The 22,678-nt window shown below is 42.7% G+C and overlaps 1 protein-coding gene across 4 annotated transcripts in view; it reads left to right on the top strand.

Moving 5' to 3' along the window:
* LOC130293463 (granzyme A-like) overlaps positions 1-22,678 on the top strand; it is a 96,079-nt gene that overhangs the window by 69,851 nt on the left and 3,550 nt on the right. For 2 of the 4 annotated variants that reach the window (XM_056542196.1, XM_056542166.1), the window contains exons 2-3: positions 19,422-19,563; positions 21,384-21,522. In XM_056542196.1, the coding sequence (XP_056398171.1) occupies positions 19,430-19,563; positions 21,384-21,522 (273 nt within the window). In that variant the 5' untranslated portion in view covers positions 19,422-19,429. Of the gene's footprint in view, positions 1-10,860; positions 11,034-11,232; positions 11,406-19,421; positions 19,564-21,383; positions 21,523-22,678 lie in introns of those variants that run through there. The other 2 variants (XM_056542186.1, XM_056542176.1) reach the window with 2 other exon arrangements.

Raw genomic sequence — 22,678 nt, 5'->3', positions numbered from 1 at the left:
TAAATCAACAACAGAATGGCTTAAACAGAAGAAAATACGCCTTCTGGATTGGCCCAGTCAGAATCCTGACCTCAACCCGATTGGGATGCTGTGGCAGGACCTCAAGAAAGCGATTCACACCAGACATCCCAAGAATATTGCTGAACTGAAACTGTTCTGTAAAAAGGAATGGTCAAGAATTACTCCTGACCGTTGTGCACGTCTGATACTGCAGAACATTTCAGTACACAGCAAACTCTTGCTCTGCTGTAAGTTGCTGTATTCTTTTTCTGGCTGTTCCTCTGGCTAAGGTATCACAAGGCAGCATACTATAAACACACCTCATTCTTCCTAAAACTAGCAAAGGAACAGGAGAGCACACTCTAAATAGTGATGTAATAATTTCCCTCTGGGTATATAATTCCTTGCAGAGCAGCAGTATTCCTTGTGATCCAACAAAAATGATACCTGTGGGGTCCATATACTAAGATAGAGTATCTGTAATCCAACAACACAAGAAGCATATATGCACTCACCGTTCAGCAGGCATCTAAACGTTCCGGTCCGGGATCACAGGGTCCTCCATGCAGACGCTCCTGTGGAGCGCTCAGAGGCAACGCCGGCCGTTTTACATGTCAGTGCGTACTTCTTCCGGCCTCAGATCTACATCATTACCAGGTGACTGCGGGGTTATTATAGTGACTTATCAACACAGATACGGAGTGAGGGTGAGGACAAAAAGAAATAGAAAAAATCAGACCCACAGGGTTAAGTGACCGTTTAGATATGTCTCCCTTTCTAATTCGTTTACTTACTGTTACGCCGAGCGCTCCGGGTCCCTGCTCCTCCCCGGAGCGCTCACGGCGTCTCTCTCCCTGCAGCGCCTCGGTCAGACCCGCTGACCGGGAGCGCTGCACTGACATTGCCGGCGGGGATGCGATTCGCACAGCGGGACGCGCCCGCTCGCGAATCGCATCCCAAGTCACTTACCCGTCCCGGTCCCCGGCTGTCATGTGCTGGCGTGCACGGCTCCGCTCTCTAGGGCGCGCGCGAGCCAGCTCTCTGAGACAATGATTGGTGCCTGGCCCAATTAGCTTAATTGGCTTCCACCTGCTCCCTGGCTATATCACATCACTTCCCCTGCACTCCCTTGCCGGATCTTGTTGCCTTGTGCCAGTGAAAGCGTTTAGTGTTGTCCAAGCCTGTGTTACCTGATCTCCTGCTATCCATATTGACTACGAACCTTGCCGCCTGCCCCGACCTTCTGCTACGTCTGACCTTGCCTCTGCCTAGTCCTTCTGTCCCACGCCTTCTCAGCAGTCAGCGAGGTTGAGCCGTTGCTAGTGGATACGACCTGGTTGCTACTGCCGCAGCAAGACCATCCCGCTTTGCGGCGGGCTCTGGTGAACACCAGTAGCCTCTTAGAACCGGTCCACCAGCACGGTCCACGCCAATCCCTCGCTGACACAGTGGATCCACAACCTGTAAGCCGAATCGTGACACTTACCTGATTAGCGCTTTTTTTCTATTTCTCTTTGAGGGACATTTATCAATGTTTGCTTATGTATTCTTTTTTTTTAGTAATTTTTTCCTTACTTTTTTTTTTGCTTATGTGTGACTTATTTATCAACTGGTTTCAGCCTGTTGATAATTTTCTTTCACGTAAGCAATTTTTCCTTTTTTACTTTGGTAGTAGCTTTTTCTGCTCCATGTTTGAGCTGGAGTAAATTTAGTCAATTTTTAACCCTGTTGCGACTTTTTTTTGCGCAGTTGTGACTGTCCCAGTTAATAAATACCTGACTACCCGTAGTCCATTTTAAAATTATCACTACGTAGTTAATTTTTGGAAAACTTGCTTTTCTCGCTTTCCAGTCAAAATGCACGAAAAATCGCGTAGTCGCAGTTGCGACAATTTTGCGACAATTTTAGTAAAGAAAACCTGACTAAACCCGTTGATAAATGTCCATATTTGTCCTCACCCTTACTCTGTATCTGTGTTGATACGTCACTATGGTAACCCCGCAGTCACCTGGTAATAAAAGTTCAGCGCAATGATGTAGATCTGAGGCCGGAAGAAGTACGGACTGACGTGCAAAACAGTTGGCGTTGCCTCTAAGTGCTCCACAGAAGCGTCTGCATGGATGACCCCTTGATCCCGGACTCCTGAACGTCTCAATGCCTGCTGATCGGTGAGTGCATATATGCTTCTTGTGTTGTTGGATTACAGACACCTCATTCTTCTCTAAATTTCCCAATTAAGATTTATATGTATATTACAGGAGGAAGATGATATAGGCTGTAGGGTCAGAGGTGATGACATCACTCGGGGCGGGGCTAGAGCTCAGAGACAATATTCAGCCACACCTCCTGAGACAGTTGAGGATGATATGCTGTCTCAGGAGGGAGGAGCTGGGTGCTGTTGAGACAATACCCCACTTCCAATGAGAAAACTATGCAACTTCCTGTCAGGGGTATTTCAAGCAAAAACATGTTAAAGCCAGTACTATTTGTGAGAACACTAGAATAGAAAGTTACATATCTTAGGGTGATTGTTTTATTTAAATACAAATTTTGATAATGAAATACCTCCTTTATTAGTGTATCAGCACTAATGGTGAAAATTGTTGCACTATATGGATCTAATAGGGTATCAGTGCATTATTTTGAAATGTTGTATTTTTATCAAATCCAAAGTGCTGCGTTATGCCTGATTGATATGTCATTTGATGATTATATTTATTCTATCCCCTTGATACTCTATGGTGATGCTCGGGGATTGCCATCACATACATGTGGGACTCCTTTTTAAGTATTTTATGTACTGGTGTACTAATAAAGGATATTGGTATTTTCATAATTGGCAGCTTTACAGTTAATCTTTTTATGATGGTAGATAGTGACATAGAATTTGATCAGGCTTAATCTTTTAATTAATTGGCTTCATCTGACGTATTTGCGTATTTTTCTGTTTGCATTCTATGGTTGTCAACCTTAAGGAAGGACAGATATTAGTTACCAGATATAGGTGGGTGGTTAAAGAAGTGGTTTAAAAGCTATTTTACAACTTAAGAGGGGAGGAAGTGGAGACATAGAAATGGTCTGTAGGTCAGACATACAAAGGTTTCTGATCATCTTCCCACACTCACACATATGTGTATCTATATATATATATATATATATATATATATATATATATATATGTGTGTGTGTGTCTCAATATATATATATATATATATCCACAAAGAAGCAGAAGCGGCACTCCAAATTCACAGCAAATCGTGGTTTATTCACTTATCTGTGTAAGGCGACGTTTCGGCTTATCCATAAAGCCTTTCTCAAGCTTTAGAAAGGCTTTATGGATAAGCCAAAACGTCGCCTTACACAGATAAGTGAATAAACCATGATTTGCTGTGAATTTGGAGTGCCGCTTCTGCTTCTTTGTGGATATTACATTGGGGGTAGGTCTGCCCCCGAAGCTGAGCACCCAGACGGATCTTGAATCCTGAGCCACGGTGCTCCTTCTTCCTCTATTTTGTGTGTATATATATATATATATATATGTATATATATATATATATATATATATATATATATATATATATATACAGTACAGACCAAAAGTTCGGACACACCTTCTCATTCAGAGTTTTCTTTTTTTTCATGACTATGAAAATTGTAGATTCACACTGAAGGCATCAAAACTATGAATTAACACATGTGGAATTATAGACATAACAAAAAAGTGTGAAAATATGTCATATTCTAGGGTCTAGCCACCTTTTGCTTTGATTACTGCTTTGCACACTCTTGGCATTCTCTTGTTGAGCTTCAAGAGGTAGTCACCTGAAATGGTCTTCCAACAGTCTTGAAGGAGTTCCCAGAGATGCTTAGCACTTGTTGGCCCTTTTAGCCTTCACTCTGCGGTCCAGCTCACCCCAAACCATCTCGATTGGGTTCAGGTCCGGTGACTGTGGAGACCAGGTCATCTGGCACAGCACCCCATCACTCTCCTTCTTGGTCAAATAGCCCTTACACAGCCTGGAGGTGTGTTTGGGGTCATTGTCCTGTTGAAAAATAAATGATGGTCCAACTAAACGAAAACCGGATGGAATAGCATGCCGATGCAAGATGCTGTAGTAGCCATGCTGGTTCAGTATGTCTTCAATCGTGAATAAATCCCCAACAGTGTCACCAGCAAAGCACCCCCACACCATCACACCTCCTCCTCCACACCAGCACACCTGTGAAGTGAAAACCATTTCAGGTGACTACCTCTTGAAGCTCAACAAGAGAATGCCAAGAGTGTGCAAAGCAGTAATCAAAGCAAAAGGTGGCTACTTTGAAGAACCTAGAATATGACATATTTTCACACTTTTTTGTTATGTCTATAATTCCACATGTGTTAATTCATTGTTTTAATGCCTTCAATGTGAATCTACAATTTTCATAGTAATGAAAATAAAGAAAACTCTAAATGAGAAGGTGTGTCCAAACTTTTGGTCTGTACTGTATATATATATCTTACCAGTATAGACAATTACATAGAAGGCTCCCCTAGATTCACTGCAGCTGTAATAGAGGCGGAATCTACTTCTGAATAGTTATTTCCTTTGCATTGGAGAAGCTTTACATACCCTTAACAAAGCTGCATTTTAACTTCCATGTTGCACTGTCAAGAACAGGAATCCCTGTGGTTCAGCAGATCATTATTAAACCCTATAGTGATTTAAGTTTCTTAGTTTAGTTTAGTAAAAACCACAGGGAAGCATTGGGTGGAGGACATCTAGGCATAAAATGCACATTAAAATGTGGTTGTTCAGCATGCCACCAGGAACGGAGAGGTGTTAGGTGTAGGGCCAACTAGAATTTGAGAATGCTAGGGGACCCGTTTTCACTGATGTCATGGTAGCTAGAGCAGACCATTTGGCCAGGAGTACCTTCTAGGCTCACACAGCAGTACTAAGAGGGGGCTGCACCAATGTTTGGGTGACGGTAGTCCCTTAAGCTTTCCCTGAGGCACACCTTAGTAAAGTGTCGGGACATCCGTATTGTGGGGTGCCATTGATGTTACACAGGTGGAGACTAAGCCAGGTCACCAGCAGGAGGACAAATTAGACAAGAGAGTAGTATAATACAACAGGAAAGTTTACATACATGAAGGCACAGTTTTTTTTTTTTTTAACAAGGTACAGTTCCAAAGTGAACAAGGCAAGAGCAGATGACACAGGTGGCAAAGAGTTAACCCATGCAGTGAGCATCCTGAGCTAATTCTGTAAATGTTGTCCCTGTGGTGATGACTCGTGGTGTTAGAACAGTTCAGAATATGACCAGAGATTCACTAAGATCATGAACTGCTAAGAGGTCCTTGAAAACTGTTACCCTCTTGATGCTGTTCTTCTACTTGAAGGCCGCAGAAGAGATGTCCCTCAGGCAAGAGCAAGGTGTCTACCCTGGGAATTAACCGTGGTGTCTTGTAGGAACCAGGCATAGGGTAGAAAAAAGGGTAACTCAGTTAGCACTGTTGCCTTGTAGCTGGCTGTCCTAGGTTTAAATCCTACCATATCTGACATATCTGAGGAGTTTGTATGTTTTCCCTGTGTTTGCATGGGTTTCCTCTGGGTACTTTGGTTGGTTTCCTCCCACAATCCATAAAACATACTGATAGGTGGATTTTGTGAGCCCCAATGGGAACAGCGACCAATTTGAGAAATGACAAAAATATGTTGGTGCTATATAAATAAAGGAAGTATTATTATTATTATTATTATTACTCCATCACGCTTCCTCCGAACCATGTTCAAAATAAGTTATGGCCAACTAAGACTTCCCATGCCAGAATATTAACCAACCAACTAGAGAGCTCTAGAAAGGACGAAACTGATATCCCACATGTATATGCTTTACAAAGTTGGGTTAACTGTGTATATAGCATTAAATATGATCACACTGATCTTTATAAAAAGATTAAGCCATAAGACCAAATTAGATCAAATCAAGTGACACTTAACCAACAGCGTAATTCTGACAGCACCAACCTTCACTCTTCCAAGCACAAAGTATATTGGGATACTATAGTTGTATTCTGGTTGTGTGAACTAAATTGAATTTAGAGAACACACTGGATCCTTTATTTTTTCTCCAACATTTCTTTGCGTTGCTTGACATCTTGGTATGGTTGAATTAAGAGGGTAACATTGTGCACTAAGCGCTCATACTCCTTGTAGTGGTGGCTGCGGAGATTTATCAAAACCTGTGTATGGGAAAAAAATAGATCTGATTGGTTGCTATGGGGAACTCAGCAACTTTTCCTCTAGACGGGTTTTGATAAATCTCCCCTAATATGCCAAAGTAGAACTAGTCTAAAAAGTTATATTAGGAAGTTGGCACTGATATCTTTAACCTATTTGGACGGAATTTTTATTAATGATATTCAAGGAAATATCATTTTGTCTTATTTGTTTTAAATCCTCACACTTGGAGCTATAATTAAAAATGTAAAATGCAGAAGTATAATACAGTACACAACCATCAAAGACACCACATAAAAGAAGAGCTTTGTGTCTACACTTCTGCGGGATTTCAGTAGATTAAACAAAGCCTTTCAACTTACTTGAACTAAACCTTGACATTAGTTGATGCTTTCTAGTAAAAAAAAATATTGAAATACTAATATTAAAAATACTGATCAGCATTTTTCTTTTTACTGGAAGTTCAAGTAATTATTGCAAAGTATACCAATCACCAATCACCGGAAAACCATGTTAAACTTGACCTACTGTTTCAGATGCCACCTATGTAGTCCAGCAAAACTTGAGTCACTGATCCTAGCTATACCCCTACACGGCACTTATTTTCCAGTACACCTTAAGCCCTTCCCATTTGACATACATGATATGATTGATTGTTAAATCACTTGCTCAAAAGATAAAAGATAAAAAAAAGTTAAAATCTTAAAACTTAAATAAATAACTAACTTAAAAAAGTATCATTATTATTGTTAATAATAATAACAATATAAATATGTATATATATATTTATATATATATATATATATATATATATATATATATAAAATAAAAGTATAAACAATTGACTCAAAACCTTTTTTGAATTTCTCATAAAAAAAAATTGGTATAACCGCATCTGTAAAAGTCATAAATACTGCTTAGAAAAGTCACCTCAAAATGCTACCAATAAAAACTATAGCTATCCCCAAACAAAATCCAGCCTAAAGACAAGGTTATCACAACATAATGCATGGATATCCAGTACAGTGCAAACACATATTATTTTGTGGGTGCATTTTTAAAGATTATGGAGGCATTTTTGATGCAAATCCATGTGTAAAATAAAATAAGTGCCGAATTTTGCGCATCGTGAATCCAGCCTTACAGAAATCCATTCATGGTAAAAAAAAGCTTATGTACGCATAGAATAAAGTTAATGTGTCATTTATACTGCAGGGTAAACTGCTGATTGGTGTCTTCTTTGTGTCATTGACTAGGTGTGACAGCTCTAGAATAGATAACTAAATCTACCCACTATTTACTTTACATATGTTAGATTTAATAGATTTCTTACAACATGATCTCTGACTACATGATCCCTGACTGCATCTTGGCCACAAGGGGTCTTACTTCTATGCGATAGGCTGTCCATTGCCTGTTGTTAGGATCAGTCCATTTCTAGAAACCAAGATACAATATGCGAAGTGGGATAAAGGTATAAATACTGCTATGTGCAGGAGAGAAAGTTTGTGCTGTGCACCTACAATTGGTCAGCCAGAGGATCCACACGAAATGAAGAGCAAATCAAGGCAATAAGATTCTGGGCAACTGTATGTAATCCCCTTACCCCTTCCCTTTAGCTTGTCAATATCAGAAGCAGCAGCTTTCAATCCTGCTCTGACAGCACCTTGCAATGCAAGTGCATCAGTAATCCCTTCTCCAGTTATATGTCATCTACTGTATATTAGTTTACTATGTAAATCATCCCCAGCACAGTGCCACCCTGTTCAGGCCAGTGCACACTTTCACAAGAACAAACAGTAAGGAGTAGGTGCTTTTCTGTGATTGGTCAGACAAATAAGGGAAAGGAAGTCCAGATGTGAGTACTGCTGGCAAACAGTCCAACTATGGTCCCACCCCCCAAGAAAAAGAGACAGTGAGAAACAGTTCTGCCCTATGGAAGGGCCCAAGCTCAGGAGCTAAATAACAGCAGTGAGAGAGCAAATATCGCCTTGCCATCACTGTGAAGAGCTTTTCTAACCAAACCATGTAGGGCTTTGAAGATCTTTTGAGCTACAGGTATGTGTTAAGCACAAAGATGTTCACAGGGTTATAAGACATTTAAAAAACATGGATGCTTTCTCCTACAAACTAGTAGTATTCTGGTATTGTACTTCTGAACCCTGGGGTAACATTCCTATATAAAGAAAGATAAGTAATTCAACAAGTAAATGTGTAAGATGGATTCCTATAAGTGACGTCTGCAGCATATGACAAGTGGTTTTCATATTTTGTTCCGGTACCTTCTTCAATTGCACAGCTGCAAAGACCACCAAACCTCAGCCATGATACAAGCTCTTTAACAGGTAGAAAACCTGCTCCTGTGGCTTCTGCTTGAATATTCACATTGACTCAGCAATAGAAATGTATAGTAAATGCAACACAACATAGTATGTGCTCTCAGGGAGGCTGATATTAGTGGGAGTACCTGCTTTTTGGAACCCGATTTATTGACTTGAATAATGAAGATCTTTCACATCCCCAGGTTTCACACACACTCCCCCAACATAGAAGCAGATATGACAGACTTGTCATTGGTGTCATCTGTATCGAGATAATGGAATAGAAGATCACATTTTAGCAAATTCACTAGTGCTGGATTCTCTGCCTTTATTGCTACAGTGTGACAAAAATGTATATGTGCATACATGTGTTCTCATATTAAAGGGGTAAGCCAGTGGAATTATTTAACTTGTTATTTTCCCCCAGTCTGCCTACAAAAATAATGAACACTTTAACTCCCCTTCCTCCATTCCCTTGTAGTCTGGGATCAGGACGCCCCAACTCTGGCTGGTCTCTGCTGACAGCCTGTGTTACCGGAGCCAGTTTATTGAAAGAGCTTGCGTGACCATTCAGTCATCATTACAAATCATACAGCAAATTACAATCATACATAGCATGACAGTACAATAAACAGCACAGGTTCCCCAAGCTATACACTGTACCACATGCTGCACTAACATTCCGCTCCATCGCTCATTATTGAAGAAACAATGTCAGGAAAATAACATATTACAATCCGTGATCAGGGAGGAGTGTGGAATTTATGGGGGTAAGGGGCAGAGGGTTGATCACAGGACCAAACTATTCAGCAAACCTGTGGGAAGTAGAGGGGCGGTAGTCCTCTTCTTCATTGACGTACAGACTGTCCAATATGGAATAGTCTCTAAGCAAGCTGTGCTTGTTGAACATGTCAGCAGCTGAGCTAGGAAACACAACCTGTTATTCTTCAGCCAGATTCAATCTAACTAGTTAAGCCTGGTTCCTGCCCTTTGGGGCAGGAGGGTTGGACTTGCAGACTCTTCCCTTAGAACTTTCTAGATGTTGAAAGATAATGTGACCCAATTCCCATACACTGTTACATTATTCACCAATGGTGAAAATACAGAAGTGAACCCTTGCACGACTAAAGGTTTAATGAGGGTATGAAATTTGTAGATGTCCCTTGCTGCCCCGTAAGAAGTCCCTTGGGTGAGGAGTTATACTTACCGAGTCCCGTCGCTCCGGCAGTAGTGACACCCTCTCGGAGTGATTGACGGGCCGCATCATTGCTCTGCTCCCTAAGCAGACAGGGCAAGAGCATGATGGGAGCTGTCAATCACACCAAGGGGGCATCACTACGGCCAGAGTGAAGGGACAAGGTATGTATAGCTCCCTGCCCAGGAGAGGTGAGGATAAAGATTTTACCATATATAATATATGTTATATATGGTAAAATCTAATGTTTAGTTCCATTTAACTCCTGATACCTGAGAGGGATTTATCTGACAGGACACACTCTAGACCTGCACTACAAACTATAATCCTCAGCAGCTTATAGACAGGTATCGTGATGCTGCAATATGTTGTCATGGAAAGCAAAATGGTCTCAGAACTGTATAGAACAGAACACTGATATATGTATAACCTATGTTGAGTAAGGTCATAGAACAGAGGAATGTAAGCCACTTATCTATAGTAAGTGCGGAGTCATCATTTTCCCTTTATAATACTATAATATTAAAGGAAACTTTACCGCACTAACCAGCGGTAATGGCTTCTCCCCACTTTGTAATGAAGAGGGAGAGGCGGAGGTAGGGGAGGAATATTGATGAGCTGGGCGGTGCTGCGGCCAGCGGCGGTGATGTCAGAGTGCCAGTTACCCCGCCTGTGCCAGTTAGCACATAATTAGCATATACTGAAAAACAAAGATTTTGTCCGAGCGGCCAGGCGGATTCGGGCACACTAGGCATCAAACTGATCAGCGTCCCCCTCATTATCAGACAGTACCGCTGGGTGGTGCGGGGGGGAGAAAGCTGACAGTTTTCCTTTAAACTAATAACTTTTGTTGGGACAGGTTATAGGACGGAGAATGGTTTCTGATCCATATACAATGCATTTGCGAAAGACTTTAGACTTTTTCACATTATTCACATTTTGTTATGTTGCAGTCTTGTTCTTAAAATAAATTTTAAAAAATACAAAAATAAAAGTTTTTTTTCCATTGTTCTGCACTCAACTAAGGTACAACTGAGTTTTTAAAATCTTTGATAATTTATTGGAAAGGAAATACTAAAATATTGCATTGACATAAGTATTCATACCCTTTACTCAGGACTTGGTTGAAGCATCTTTGGCAGAGATTCCAGCCTCCAGTCTTCTTGGGGACGAGGCCACAAGGTTTACACATCAGGATTTGGGGATTTTCTTCCATCTGCTCAAGCTCTGTCAGGTTGGAAGGGGATCATCTCATATTAAACTAAGAAACAAACCTAGAATCCTCACAAGGTATCATTCTGCATCATGACGAGCTCTTATTTTCCTTGAATGTGACAATTATTAACCATTTGACTCTCAAACCTTATACCTTTTTCTTATCTAAATTGCATCTTTATATTTTTGTATATCCAACTGTGAACATTCAATATCATAATACTGGTTATGCTCCTATTAGTGAACTTATGAAAGTTTGAGATACCTTCCTTCCATACTTCTCACAAACCACAATGTGCTGCTATTTCTCAGAAGTCAAACCACATTGCATGCTTAAAGTGTATATATACAAATGATAGCATAGCCTGCCTCATCTTCTGAGGTGACCACGGAGAATGGAGCATCTTCTAATGATATTGGTGTTCTCCTTGTTTCACATCAATGGACGTAAGTATATTTTGTCATTTTGATAATATACCAGGATTGCTTTTTATGTCTGTTCTGCATTCTATATATCAGTGTGTACTACTCTACATATACCGTATTTTTCGCCTTATAAGACGCACTTTTTCTTCCCAAAAACTGGGGGGGAAAGTTGGTGCGTCTTATAGGGCAAATACACATCTCCTATCGCGGCGGTCCCTGCGGCCATCAACGGCCGGGACCCGCGGCTAATACAGGACATCACCGATCGCGGTGATGCCCTGTATTAACCCTTCAGGCACGGCGATCAAAGCTGACCGCCGCGTCTGAAGCGAAAGTGACACTAACCCGGCTGCTCAGTCGGGCTGTTCGGGACAGCCGCGGTGAAATCGCGGCGTCCCGTACAGCTTACAGGACACCAGGAGGGACCTTACCTGCCTCCTTGGTGTCTGCTCCGTGCCGGGATCCCCTGCATGGCCGGCGCTCTCCTTCGACGTCATCACGTCATCGCGCATGTGATGGCGGCGACAGAGAGCGAGGATACCCGGCAGCAGAGACATTCTGGAGCAACGGGGACACCCCAGGGACGCGGCGACATCGATGGAGGGCGACATCCAGGGCAGCGGTGACGGGTCCGGAGCGGAGCGGACACGCGAGTATTACCTCCTATACCAGTGGTCTTCAAGCTGCGGACCTCCTGATGTTGCAATACTACAACTCCCAGCATGCCCGGACAGCCAACGGCTGTCCGGGCATGCTGGGAGTTGTAGTTTTGCAACATCTGGAGGTCCGCAGTTTGAAGGTTCAGAATCTTTTTAAAATTGGATGCGTCCTATATGACGGAGCGTCTTATATGGCAAAAAATAAGGTACATCTTATTTGCTCCAGTATCTGAAACGCTAAAGTTTTACAATCTGCATTTAGTTGTGGGTATTGGGTCACCAAGGTGAGGAAACTTCAAAGTACATTCAATAAACATTGTAGAAAGATTTAGGGTATGTTCACACGTACAGGATCCTGCGCAGATTTGATGCCCAGAATTTATAACTGCAGATTAGAAGCTGTGCTCAGTCATTTAGTTTACATTGAAATGTGTCTATTAGGTGAAGATTTGACATTTTCTACAAGCTTATTTTTTGTAGCACAAATTGTACTATTCAACGGAACCCTTTATTTTATATCATAATGTATTGTGAAACACAACAAATATTAAAGGAGTACTCCGCCCCTGGCATCTTATCCCCTATCCAAAGGATAGGGGATAAGATGTTAGATCGCCGCAGTCCCGCTGCTGGGGACCCCAAGGATCGCCGCTGCGGCACCCCGCCATCATTACTGCACAGAGCGTGTTCGCTCTTTGCGTAACGACGGGCGATACAGGGGACGGAGCAGCGTGACATCATGGCTCCGCCCCTCAGGACATCACAGCCCGTCCCCTTAATGCAAGTCTATGGCAGGGGGCGTGACAACCGTCACGCCCCCTCCCATAGACTTGTATTGACGGGGGCGGGCCGTGACGTCACGAGGGGCGGAGCCGTGACATAGCGATGCTCCGGCCCCTGTATTACCCTTCATTACGTGCAGAGCGAACTCGCTCTGCACAGTAATGATAGCGGGGTGCTGCAGCAGCGATCCCCGGGGTCCCCAGCAGCGGGACCCCAGCGATCTGACATCTTATCCCCTATCCTTTGGATAGGGGATAAGATGTCTAGGGGCAGAGTACCCCTTTAATGCCATTTGGTGGGGGTTCTGTTCTTCCTAAGTTTACTGTGTGGTCAAAATGAGGTGGTAACTTATTTTCCGTGGGTCAGTAGGATTACAAATTTATATATTTTTTTTATAGTACTTAAAAAAAAATCTTTTTGTTTTTTCAATTACTTTGACCCCTGTAACTTTTTTATTTTCCCATCTACTCTGCATAGTCTTGTTTATTGTGGATTGAGCTATAGTTTTTTAATTGATACCATTAATAGGCAGATGTGACCTGATTGATAACTTTTTGAATCCACATTTTTTGATATGCAAGGTGACCAAAAAACAGCAATTCTGGCTTTGGTTATTACTTTTCCTTTACAGTAGTAACTATGTAAAATAATCAACACTATATTTTAATATTTTAATATTTTTGCTGCTGGTTAGCTGCTAGCAAACACCACCTATAGAGTAGACTCAGCTTCTTTGCCCTCTCCATACACTGCAAACAGGGTTAATGTGTATTATTGTTACTTAATAAATGCATTTAACATTGTACATTTTTATTATAATTTATTATTAGAGAATGGTAAATACCATATCACTCTACCAAAAATTTGGCTAAAACTATAACTTTTATTCAGACTATTAAAAAACGTCTATTTATCATTCCATAAAGTTACTGGCAAACTATACTGAATACAGTCCAGTGCCACTGGCTGTAAATACAGCAAGACGTGTATATCCCGAAACCTGGTATCACAGGCCAAAAACTTCAATCATTCAGTGTATACAGAACATAGGTTCTTAGACTATCAACCAAAAAACTATTTTACTTAGACATAAGACAGGAAAATCTTGTTCCAATGTCTGTTTGTTCAGAACAGAGCAGAGTTTATGTCTGGTCACCACGGAATAACATTTTACTAGAAGATATAATTAGATTGGGTAAATATCCCTTGCTCTGTAGTCCCCATCATACCCTGCCTACACTGTTAACAAGCTCCCATCAAGATTGTGCCCTTTTTCTACAAAGGTTATTCTATGCTCTGGACCATTGTTTTCCTTAGTTATAAAAAAATAAAAATCACTACGTGTTTCCCCATTTTTCAACAGTTTTTCAGGGGAATTAAACTTAACAGAAATTGGGAATAGATATCCCCCCACTGAATGGTACATGTTTCCTATAATCTCTTGCTCACCATGTAAATCAAATATTGAAATACTATACAGAAAGGCACAGATAAGGTTTTAGGGTGATATGGTAAGGTTTAAGGGTGATATGGACTTCACAGGCTCCATTTTTTTACAGAAATAAATGGTATAACATTGTGCTGGAATTTTGTACCCAATTACTCAAAACAGAGGCCACAGGTCCCAGAGAATGTATTGCTACTTATGTTGGCCAGTCCATCTCTGACAATAAGACTAACAGATGAACAACAACCCAGTCATATCTTGTTTGGGGTTTGGTAGCTAGGATTCCCAATCTGTTTTGATTGGAAATTACTAAGACTAACAGGGACATAATACTGCTGCTTTATAAAGCATTGGTACGGCCTCAACTGGAAGTTCTCCTTTAAGTGGGGATTTGATCAGCGTATTTAAGCCCTTAACGACAATGGACGTAAATGTATGTCATGGTGCCGTGGTACTTAGCGCACCATGACATACATTTACGCTCTGTAATGACCGCGAGCACCGGTCCGGTCATGCATGGAAGGTCCCGGCTGATATCGATCACGCTGATGTCCGCCATTGACCCCTCAGATGCCGTGATCAATGCGGGCGATTCGATCATGCGTCACTTAAAATGGATGAGCGAATTGCCCGCTGTGCTGCTGCGGGGATCCGATCATCCAGCATGGCGGTCCCCTCACCTGCCTCTGGCCGTCTCCCAGGGTTTTCTGCTCTGGTCTAAGATCGAGTAGACCAGAGCAGAAGATCGCCAATAATACTGATCAATGCTAGGCCCTATGCATAGCACTGAACAGTATAAGCAGTCAAATGATTGCTACAAATAGTTTCTATGTGGACATAAAAAGTGTTAAAAAAATGTAAAAAGTGTAAAAAAAAATAATAATAAAAATGTGAAAAATCCCCTTATCCAATGAAAATGTAAATCGTCCCTTTTTCCCATTTTACCACCAAAAAGAGTAAAAAAAAATTAATAAACATATTTGGTAATGCCGCATGTGTAAATGTCTGAACTATCAAACTACTGTATAATGTTAATTATACCTTATGGTGAACGGCGTAAATGTAAAAAAAATAAAATAAAAAAAAAATTTGCTGCTTTTTTGTCACATTTTATTCCAAAAAAAATTAAGCAAAAGTGGATAAAAAGTGAAATATGAACAAAGTGATAGCAATAAAAACTAAAGATCACGGCACAAAACATGAGCCCTTATAATGCCCCGTATATGGAAAAATTAGAAAGTTATAGGTGGTCAAAATAGGTCAATTTTAAACAGACTACTTTTGTTAAAATAGTTTGAGATTTTTTTTAACCTCTTCAGGACGCAGGGCGTATGCATACACCTTGCATCCTGAGTCCTTAAGGACGTAGGGCGTATGGGTACTGGGACCGGACCAGGATGACTGCTGATATCTATCAGCAGACATCCCGTGCAGACCGGCGATTTTCGGCAGATGCGGGTCATACCGTTGTCCGGTGACCCCGAAAATCAGGGGGATCGGGGGTGTCCAAGACACCCCCGGTCCCCCTGAAGGGATAAGAGTTAGGTGGCAGGGGTGCCACCCCTCCTATCCCTGCTATTGGTCATCAAGAAGCGACGACCAATAGCAGATCGGGGGGCGGGGGGGTTAAAGTTCGGTTCCCCCGTTCTGCCCACCAACGGTAATCCAGGCAGAATGGCAGAACTGTAGCGTGACCGGCGGCTGTGGCGGTGGAGGTCCCTTACCTCATTGGTGGCGGCTGGTGGCAATGACGTGTGGCTCCCTGGTGAAGACTACGGAAGCCAGTGAGTAGATGCCTAGCAACATCTGGGGGGGGGGGGGGCTAAAGTTTGGAGACCACTATACAGTGGTCTCTAAACTGTAGCCCTCCAGATGTTGCAAAACTACAACTCCCAGCATGCCCAGACAGCCGTTTGGGAATGCTGGGATTTGTAGTTTTGCAAGATTTAGAGGGCTACAGTTTAGAGATCACTGGCCCTCCAGATCTTGCAAAACTAATACTCCCAGCATGCCCACACAGCAGTTTGCTGTCTGGGCTTGCTGGGATTTGTAGTTTTGCAACATCTGGAGGGCCGCAGTTTGGAGATCACTATGCAGTGGTCTCTAAACTGTAGCCCTCCAGATGTTGCAAAACTGCAAATCCCAGCATGCCCATACAGCAAACAGCTGTCTCGGCATGCTGGGAGTTGTAGTTGCATACCTCCAGCTGTTGCATAACTACATCTCCCAGCATGCCCTTCGGCGATCAGTACATGCTGAGAGTTGTAGTTTTGCAACAGCTGGAGGTACACTGGTTGGAAAATACTGAGTTAGTAACAGAACCTAACTGAAGATTTTCCAACCAGCGTGTCTCCAGCTGTTGCAAAAGTACAACTCCCAGCATGCACAGTCTGTCAGTACATGTTGGGAGTTGTAGTTTTTCAACAGTTGGAGGTTTGCCCCCCCCCCCCCCCATGTGAAGGTACATTCACACGGCAGGTTTACAGTAAGTTTCCTGCTTCAAGTTTGAGCTGCGTCAAATTTTCTGCCGCGGGCAAACTCCTAGCGGGCAACTCAGCGTAAACCTCCGCCCGTGTGAATGTACCCTAAAAACACAACACTACACTACAATAACACATAATAAAGGGTAAAACACTACATGTACACCCCTTACACTGTCCCCTCCCCCCCCCCCCCCCCCAATAAAAATGAAAAACGTATTGTACGGCAGTGTTTCCAAAACGGAGCCTCCAGCTGCTGCAAAACAACAACTCCCAGCATTTCTGGACAGCCACTGACTGTCCAGGCATGCTGGGAGTTTAGCAACAGGGAGGCACCCTGTTTGGGAATCACTGGCATAGAATACCCCTATGTCCACCCCCTGTGCAATCGCTATTTTAGTCCTCAAATGCGCATGGCACTCTCTCACTTCAGAGCCCTGTCGTATTTCAAGGAAACAGTTTAGGGCCACATATGTGGTATTTCCGTACTCGAGAGAAATTGAGTTACAAATTTTGGGGGCCTTTTTCTCCTTTTACCCCTTATGAAAAGGAAAAGTTGGGGTCTACATAAGCCGGTTAGTGTAAAAAACTTTATTTTTTTACACTAACATGCTGGTGTTGCCCCATACTTTTATTTAAAGGTAAAAGGAAAAAAAGACTAACAAAATTTGTAACGCAATTTACCCCATATGTGGACGTAAAATGCTCTGTGGACGCACAACAAGGCTCAGGAGTGAGAATGCACCATGTACATTTGAGGCCTAAATTGATTTGCACAGGGGTGGCTGATTTTACAGCGCTTCTGACATAAACTCAAAATAATAAATACCCACTGGCTTCCTAAATCTGACATGCACCCAAAAAAACATTTCAGCAAAAATTCTTTCCAAAAGCCAAATGTGACTCCTTCTCTTCTGAGCATTGTAGTGCGCCCGCAGTGCACTTGACGTCCACACATGGGGTATTCCATACTCAGAAGAGATGGGGTTACAAATTTTGGGGGACATTTTCTCCTATTACCCCTTGTAAAAATGTAAAACCTAGGGAAAAACGGCATTTTAGTGAAAAAAAATTCATTTACACGTCTAACTTTAACGAAAAGTCGTCAAACATGTGGGGTGTTATGGCTCACTGGACCCCTTGTTACGTTCCCTGAGGGGTGTAGTTTACAAAATAGTATTCCATGTGGGGTTTTTCTTGCTGTTCTTACACCATAGGGGCTTCCTAAATGTGACATGCCCCCAAAAAACCCTTTCAGAAAAACTCCTGACCACGGGAATGGAAGATCGTGACATCACGACTCCACCCACGTGTGACATCACACCCCGCCCCCTCAATGCAAGTCTATGGGAGGGGGCGTGACACCTGCCACGCTCCCTTCCATAGACTTTCATTGAGGGGGCGAGGTGTCATGTCACACGGGGGCAGAGTCGTGACGTCACGATCTTCCGTTCCCGTGGTCGGGATGGTATTAGCCTGAGGGCCTCCAGCAGTTCTGGAAGCCGTTACAGGGGGGTGCTGCATGGTAGATCCAGGGGGTCCCAAGCGGCGGGACCCCCGCGGTCAGACATTTTATCCCCTATTCTTTGGATAGGGGATAAGATGTCTAGGGGTGGAGTACCCCTTTAAGGGGTTAGGTATTTACATGGCCTGTACAAAAAAATATGAGGAAAAACTGTTCCAGGTAAAAAAAAAATACGTCCAGCAAGTTCAAACATGGAGGTGAAGTTGAAGGGGTATGGGGGGATGAAGGTGAGGGGATGCTATATTTTTGCATACACATGTTATTTTTTTCTCGGGAATGGATCAAACCCTGTTTCGAAGCTTTCAGCTGTTCCTGCTGTGACCAGTTCCTAAGGTAGACTGTTCCATAAATTCACAGTTCTTATGGTAAAGAAGGCTTATCGCCCCTGGAGACAGACGGAGGGAGTGACCCCTTGTCTTTTTAAGGCTAAGTTTCCACTTGGTTTTTTTCTGGCAGTTTTTGGAAAACTGCCACTGCAGTTTTTGAGCCAAAGCCAGAAGTGTATTCAAAGGGAATGGGAAATATAAAGCAAGGACTTACACTTCTCCTCCCTTATGGATCCACTTCTGACTTTGGCTCAAAAACTGCAGTGGCAGTTTTCCAAAAAGTGCCAAAAAAAAACCCAAGTGGAAACTTAGCCTTAAAAAGACAAGGGGTCACTCCCTCCGTCTGTCTCCAGGGGCGATAAGCCTTCTTTACCATAAGAACTGTGAATTTATGGAACAGTCTACCTTAGGAACTGGTCACAGCAGGAACAGCTGAAAGCTTCGAAACAGGGTTTGATCCATTCCCGAGAAAAAAAATAACATGTGTATGCAAAAATATAGCATCCCCTCACCTTCATCCCCCCATACCCCTTCAACTTCACCTCCATGTTTGAACTTGCTGGACGTATCTTTTTTCACCCGTACTAACTATGTAACTATGAGTAGAAAGGTTTGATAAATGGAAATCACTGGGGCTCAGATCCTGGGGTTTTCAAGGTTGGCATTGGCTGCAGCTGACATTGATATAATGTGATGATATAAAGTGGATCATCTGGGCTATAATTCTTGGCTATGGTTTACAGAATTCCACATTAAAACCTACTGAACAACATGGTGTTTATCCAGTGATTCTGTATTGACTCGTCCTTATCTACAGATGTCTGCATGGAAATTATCGGAGGAAATGAGGCGACGCCGCACTCCAGACCATACATGGCTTACATATCAATGGGCAGATTTCTATGCGGTGGAGCATTGATAAAACCAAACTGGATTTTAACTGCTGCTCATTGTGATATGTAAGTATCTGCACCCCCACTGAAAGGAAAATCATCTGTACATTGCCCCATTGTTTCTAGTTGTACAATGTTGTACACAGACTGTTTTTAGTACTGCTTCCTTGGCCATGTCTCATTTAGCTAAAGGGGTACTCCACCCCTAGACATCTTATCCCCTATCCAAAGGATCCTTAAGATGTCACGCCCCGCCCCAACCCCTCAATGCAAGTCTATAGGAGCGGTGTCGTGGCGGCCCCTCCCATTGGCTTGCATTGAGGGGGCGGGGCCGTGAAATCACGATACTCCGGCCCCTTCATCGTGAGTCATCAGCACGGAGCGATCATCACTCTGTACAGCTAATGACATGCGGGTGCTGCAGGAGAGATCGCGAGGTTCCCAGCTGCGGAACCCCCGTGATCAGACATCATATCCCCCATCCTTTGGATAGGGGATAAGATGTCTAGGGGCAGAATACCCCTTTAAGTATCCTGTAAAATGCTCTATTAGTGCATTTTCAGGAAATAGGTTGGGTTCATGAATGAGCCTTTTTATATTGGCCAGAATAGAGAGCCTCTACTTAGACCATATTTTTCAATATTAGTGACCCAATTCCTACTGGAAAAGTCCGTACATGACCAAACATCATAATCAATTGCAGTTGTTGCTGCATTATTAGTATTATGAAGAATAAAAATCCAATGAATTGATACATAAAAATTTCTAAAAATGAAGGAGGTTGGGCGATCATCTGATTGTTCCAGATCTGGGTGTTAAATGGTCAGTGGAATTTGTGGCTGGTCATACGTTTCCCTGCAGTGGCCTCTAAATGTAGTACTGCATGCTGGCCATTAAAATAAACGATATTCAGTGTAATATACAGTGACCCCCCCCCCCCCCCCCGACCTACGATGGCCCCACATATGATCATTTCAACATACGATGGCCTCTCAGAGGGCATTGCATGATGAAGGCAGCATCAACATACGATGCTTTTGTATGTCGGGGCCATCGCATAAACGGCTATCCGGCAGCGCAGACTGCTTCAGCTACCACCGGATAGCCGTTTACGGTGCCCCGTGAGCTCCGGTGATGGTCTCCTACCTGTCCTCGGGGCTCCGGAGCGTCCTCTTCACGATCCCCTCCATCGCCGGCGCTTTCCTTCGTTGTCATCACGTCGCGTGCACGCTGTCCTGTCATCCAATAGGAGCGGCGTGCGTAGAGACATGATGACGGTGACGGGGAGCGAGGATGCCGGGGAAGCAGAGACGTCCGGAGCGTCGAGGACACCACGGGGACGTGGCGACAGCGATAGAGGGCGACATCCAGGGAAGCGGTGATGGGTCCGGAGCGGCGGGGACACGGGAGTATAACCTCCAATACCAGTGGTCTTCAACCAGCTGTTGGCTGTCCGGGCATGCTGGGTGTTGTAGTTTTGCAACATCTGGAGGTCCGCAGGTTGTAGACCACTGTCCTATACTTTAAATTGCACGGATCCCTCCTACATACGATGGTTTCAACAAACGATGGTCCATTTGGAACGGATTACCATCGTATGTTGAGGGACCACTGTATATGTATTTTCAAAACAGTGTGCCTTCAGCTGTTGGAAAACTACAACTTCCAGCATGTCCGGACAGCCGAAGGCTGGCCGGGCATGCTGGAAGCTGTAGTTATGCAACAGCTGGAGACACACTGTTTCAAAAATACTGTAATATATAGAGATGCAGAATAGGACGTGCTCTATATGGAAAGAGATATTTGGGATCAATGTGATTGATGATCATCTTCAGTTTGCTATTTAATTGTCCTGACTCTCTATGATTTTCTACTTATTTTCTCAGTGGAAATGATTCTTATGCTATACTGGGGGCACACCGACTGAAAGATACCAATGAGCAGCAGAAGTTAAGGATTAAGCGTGGCATTAAGTACCCCTGTTTCGACAAGGATCTCAAGATCAATGACCTTCAACTTTTACAGGTAAGGATTAAAACAATGTGACAGAATACAAGGAGAGACCAACAAAATATATCTGTAAGAACCACTGTTTGTTATAGGTGTATCTAAGTTATATTAAAGGGGTTCTCCAGAGGGGAAACTATTTTAAAATCAACTGGTGCCAGAAAGTTACAGATTTGTAAATAACTTCTATATAAAAATCTTAATCCTTCCAGTACTTATCAGCTGTTGTATGCTCTAGAGGAAGTTGTGTAGTTTTTCCAGTCAGACCACAGCGCTCTCTGCTGCCACCTCTGTCCATGTCAGGAATTGTCCGCAGCAGGAGAGGTTTACTATGGGGATTTGCTCCTGTTCTGGACAGTTCCTGACATGGACAGAGGTGTCAGCAGAGAGCACTGTGGTTAGACTTCCTCTGGAGCATACAGCATACGGGAAGGCGTAAGATTTTAAAATAGAAGATTACACATCTGAAGACCCCAATGTTTATCAAAACAAAGAGGCCATGATGCTCCAGTTAGAGTTTTGCCCCCTTCAATAGTCATCCACTGTTTCTATACATGCATCTGTGTCTGCTTTTCAACCCCATTGTGTTGATCATAGAGGAACTGGAAGTTGGATCCCATCAATGAGACAACTTAACCCCTTAAGGACTCAGGGTTTTTCCGTTTTTGCACTTTCGTTTTTTCCTCCTTACCTTTTAAAAATCATAACCCTTTCAATTTTCCACCTAAAAATCCATATTATGGCTTATTTTTTGCGTCGCCAATTCTACTTTGCAGTGACATTAGTCATTTTACCCAAAAATGCACGGTGAAACGAAAAAAAAAATCATTGTGCGACAAAATCGAACAAAAAATGCCATTTTGTAACTTTTGGGGGCTACCGTTTCTGCGCAGTGCATATTTCGGTAAAAATGACACCTTATCATTATTTTGTAGGTCCATACGGTTAAAATGATACCCTACTTATATAGGTTTGATTTTGTCGCACTTCTGGAAAAAATCATAACTACATGCAGGAAAATTTATACGTTTAAAAATGTAATCTTCTGACCCCTATAACTTTTTTATTTTTCCACGTACAAGGCGGTATGAGGACTCATTTTTTGCGCCGTGATCTGAAGTTTTTATTGCTATGATTTTTGTTTTGATCGGACTTTTTGATCACTTTTTATTCA

This window comes from Hyla sarda, chromosome 1, assembly GCF_029499605.1.
Source record: "Hyla sarda isolate aHylSar1 chromosome 1, aHylSar1.hap1, whole genome shotgun sequence".
In the NCBI taxonomy this organism is placed as follows: domain Eukaryota; kingdom Metazoa; phylum Chordata; class Amphibia; order Anura; family Hylidae; genus Hyla; species Hyla sarda.
The sequence above is the reverse complement of the archived record's forward strand: the minus strand, read 5'-3'. Positions and strand labels throughout refer to the sequence as shown.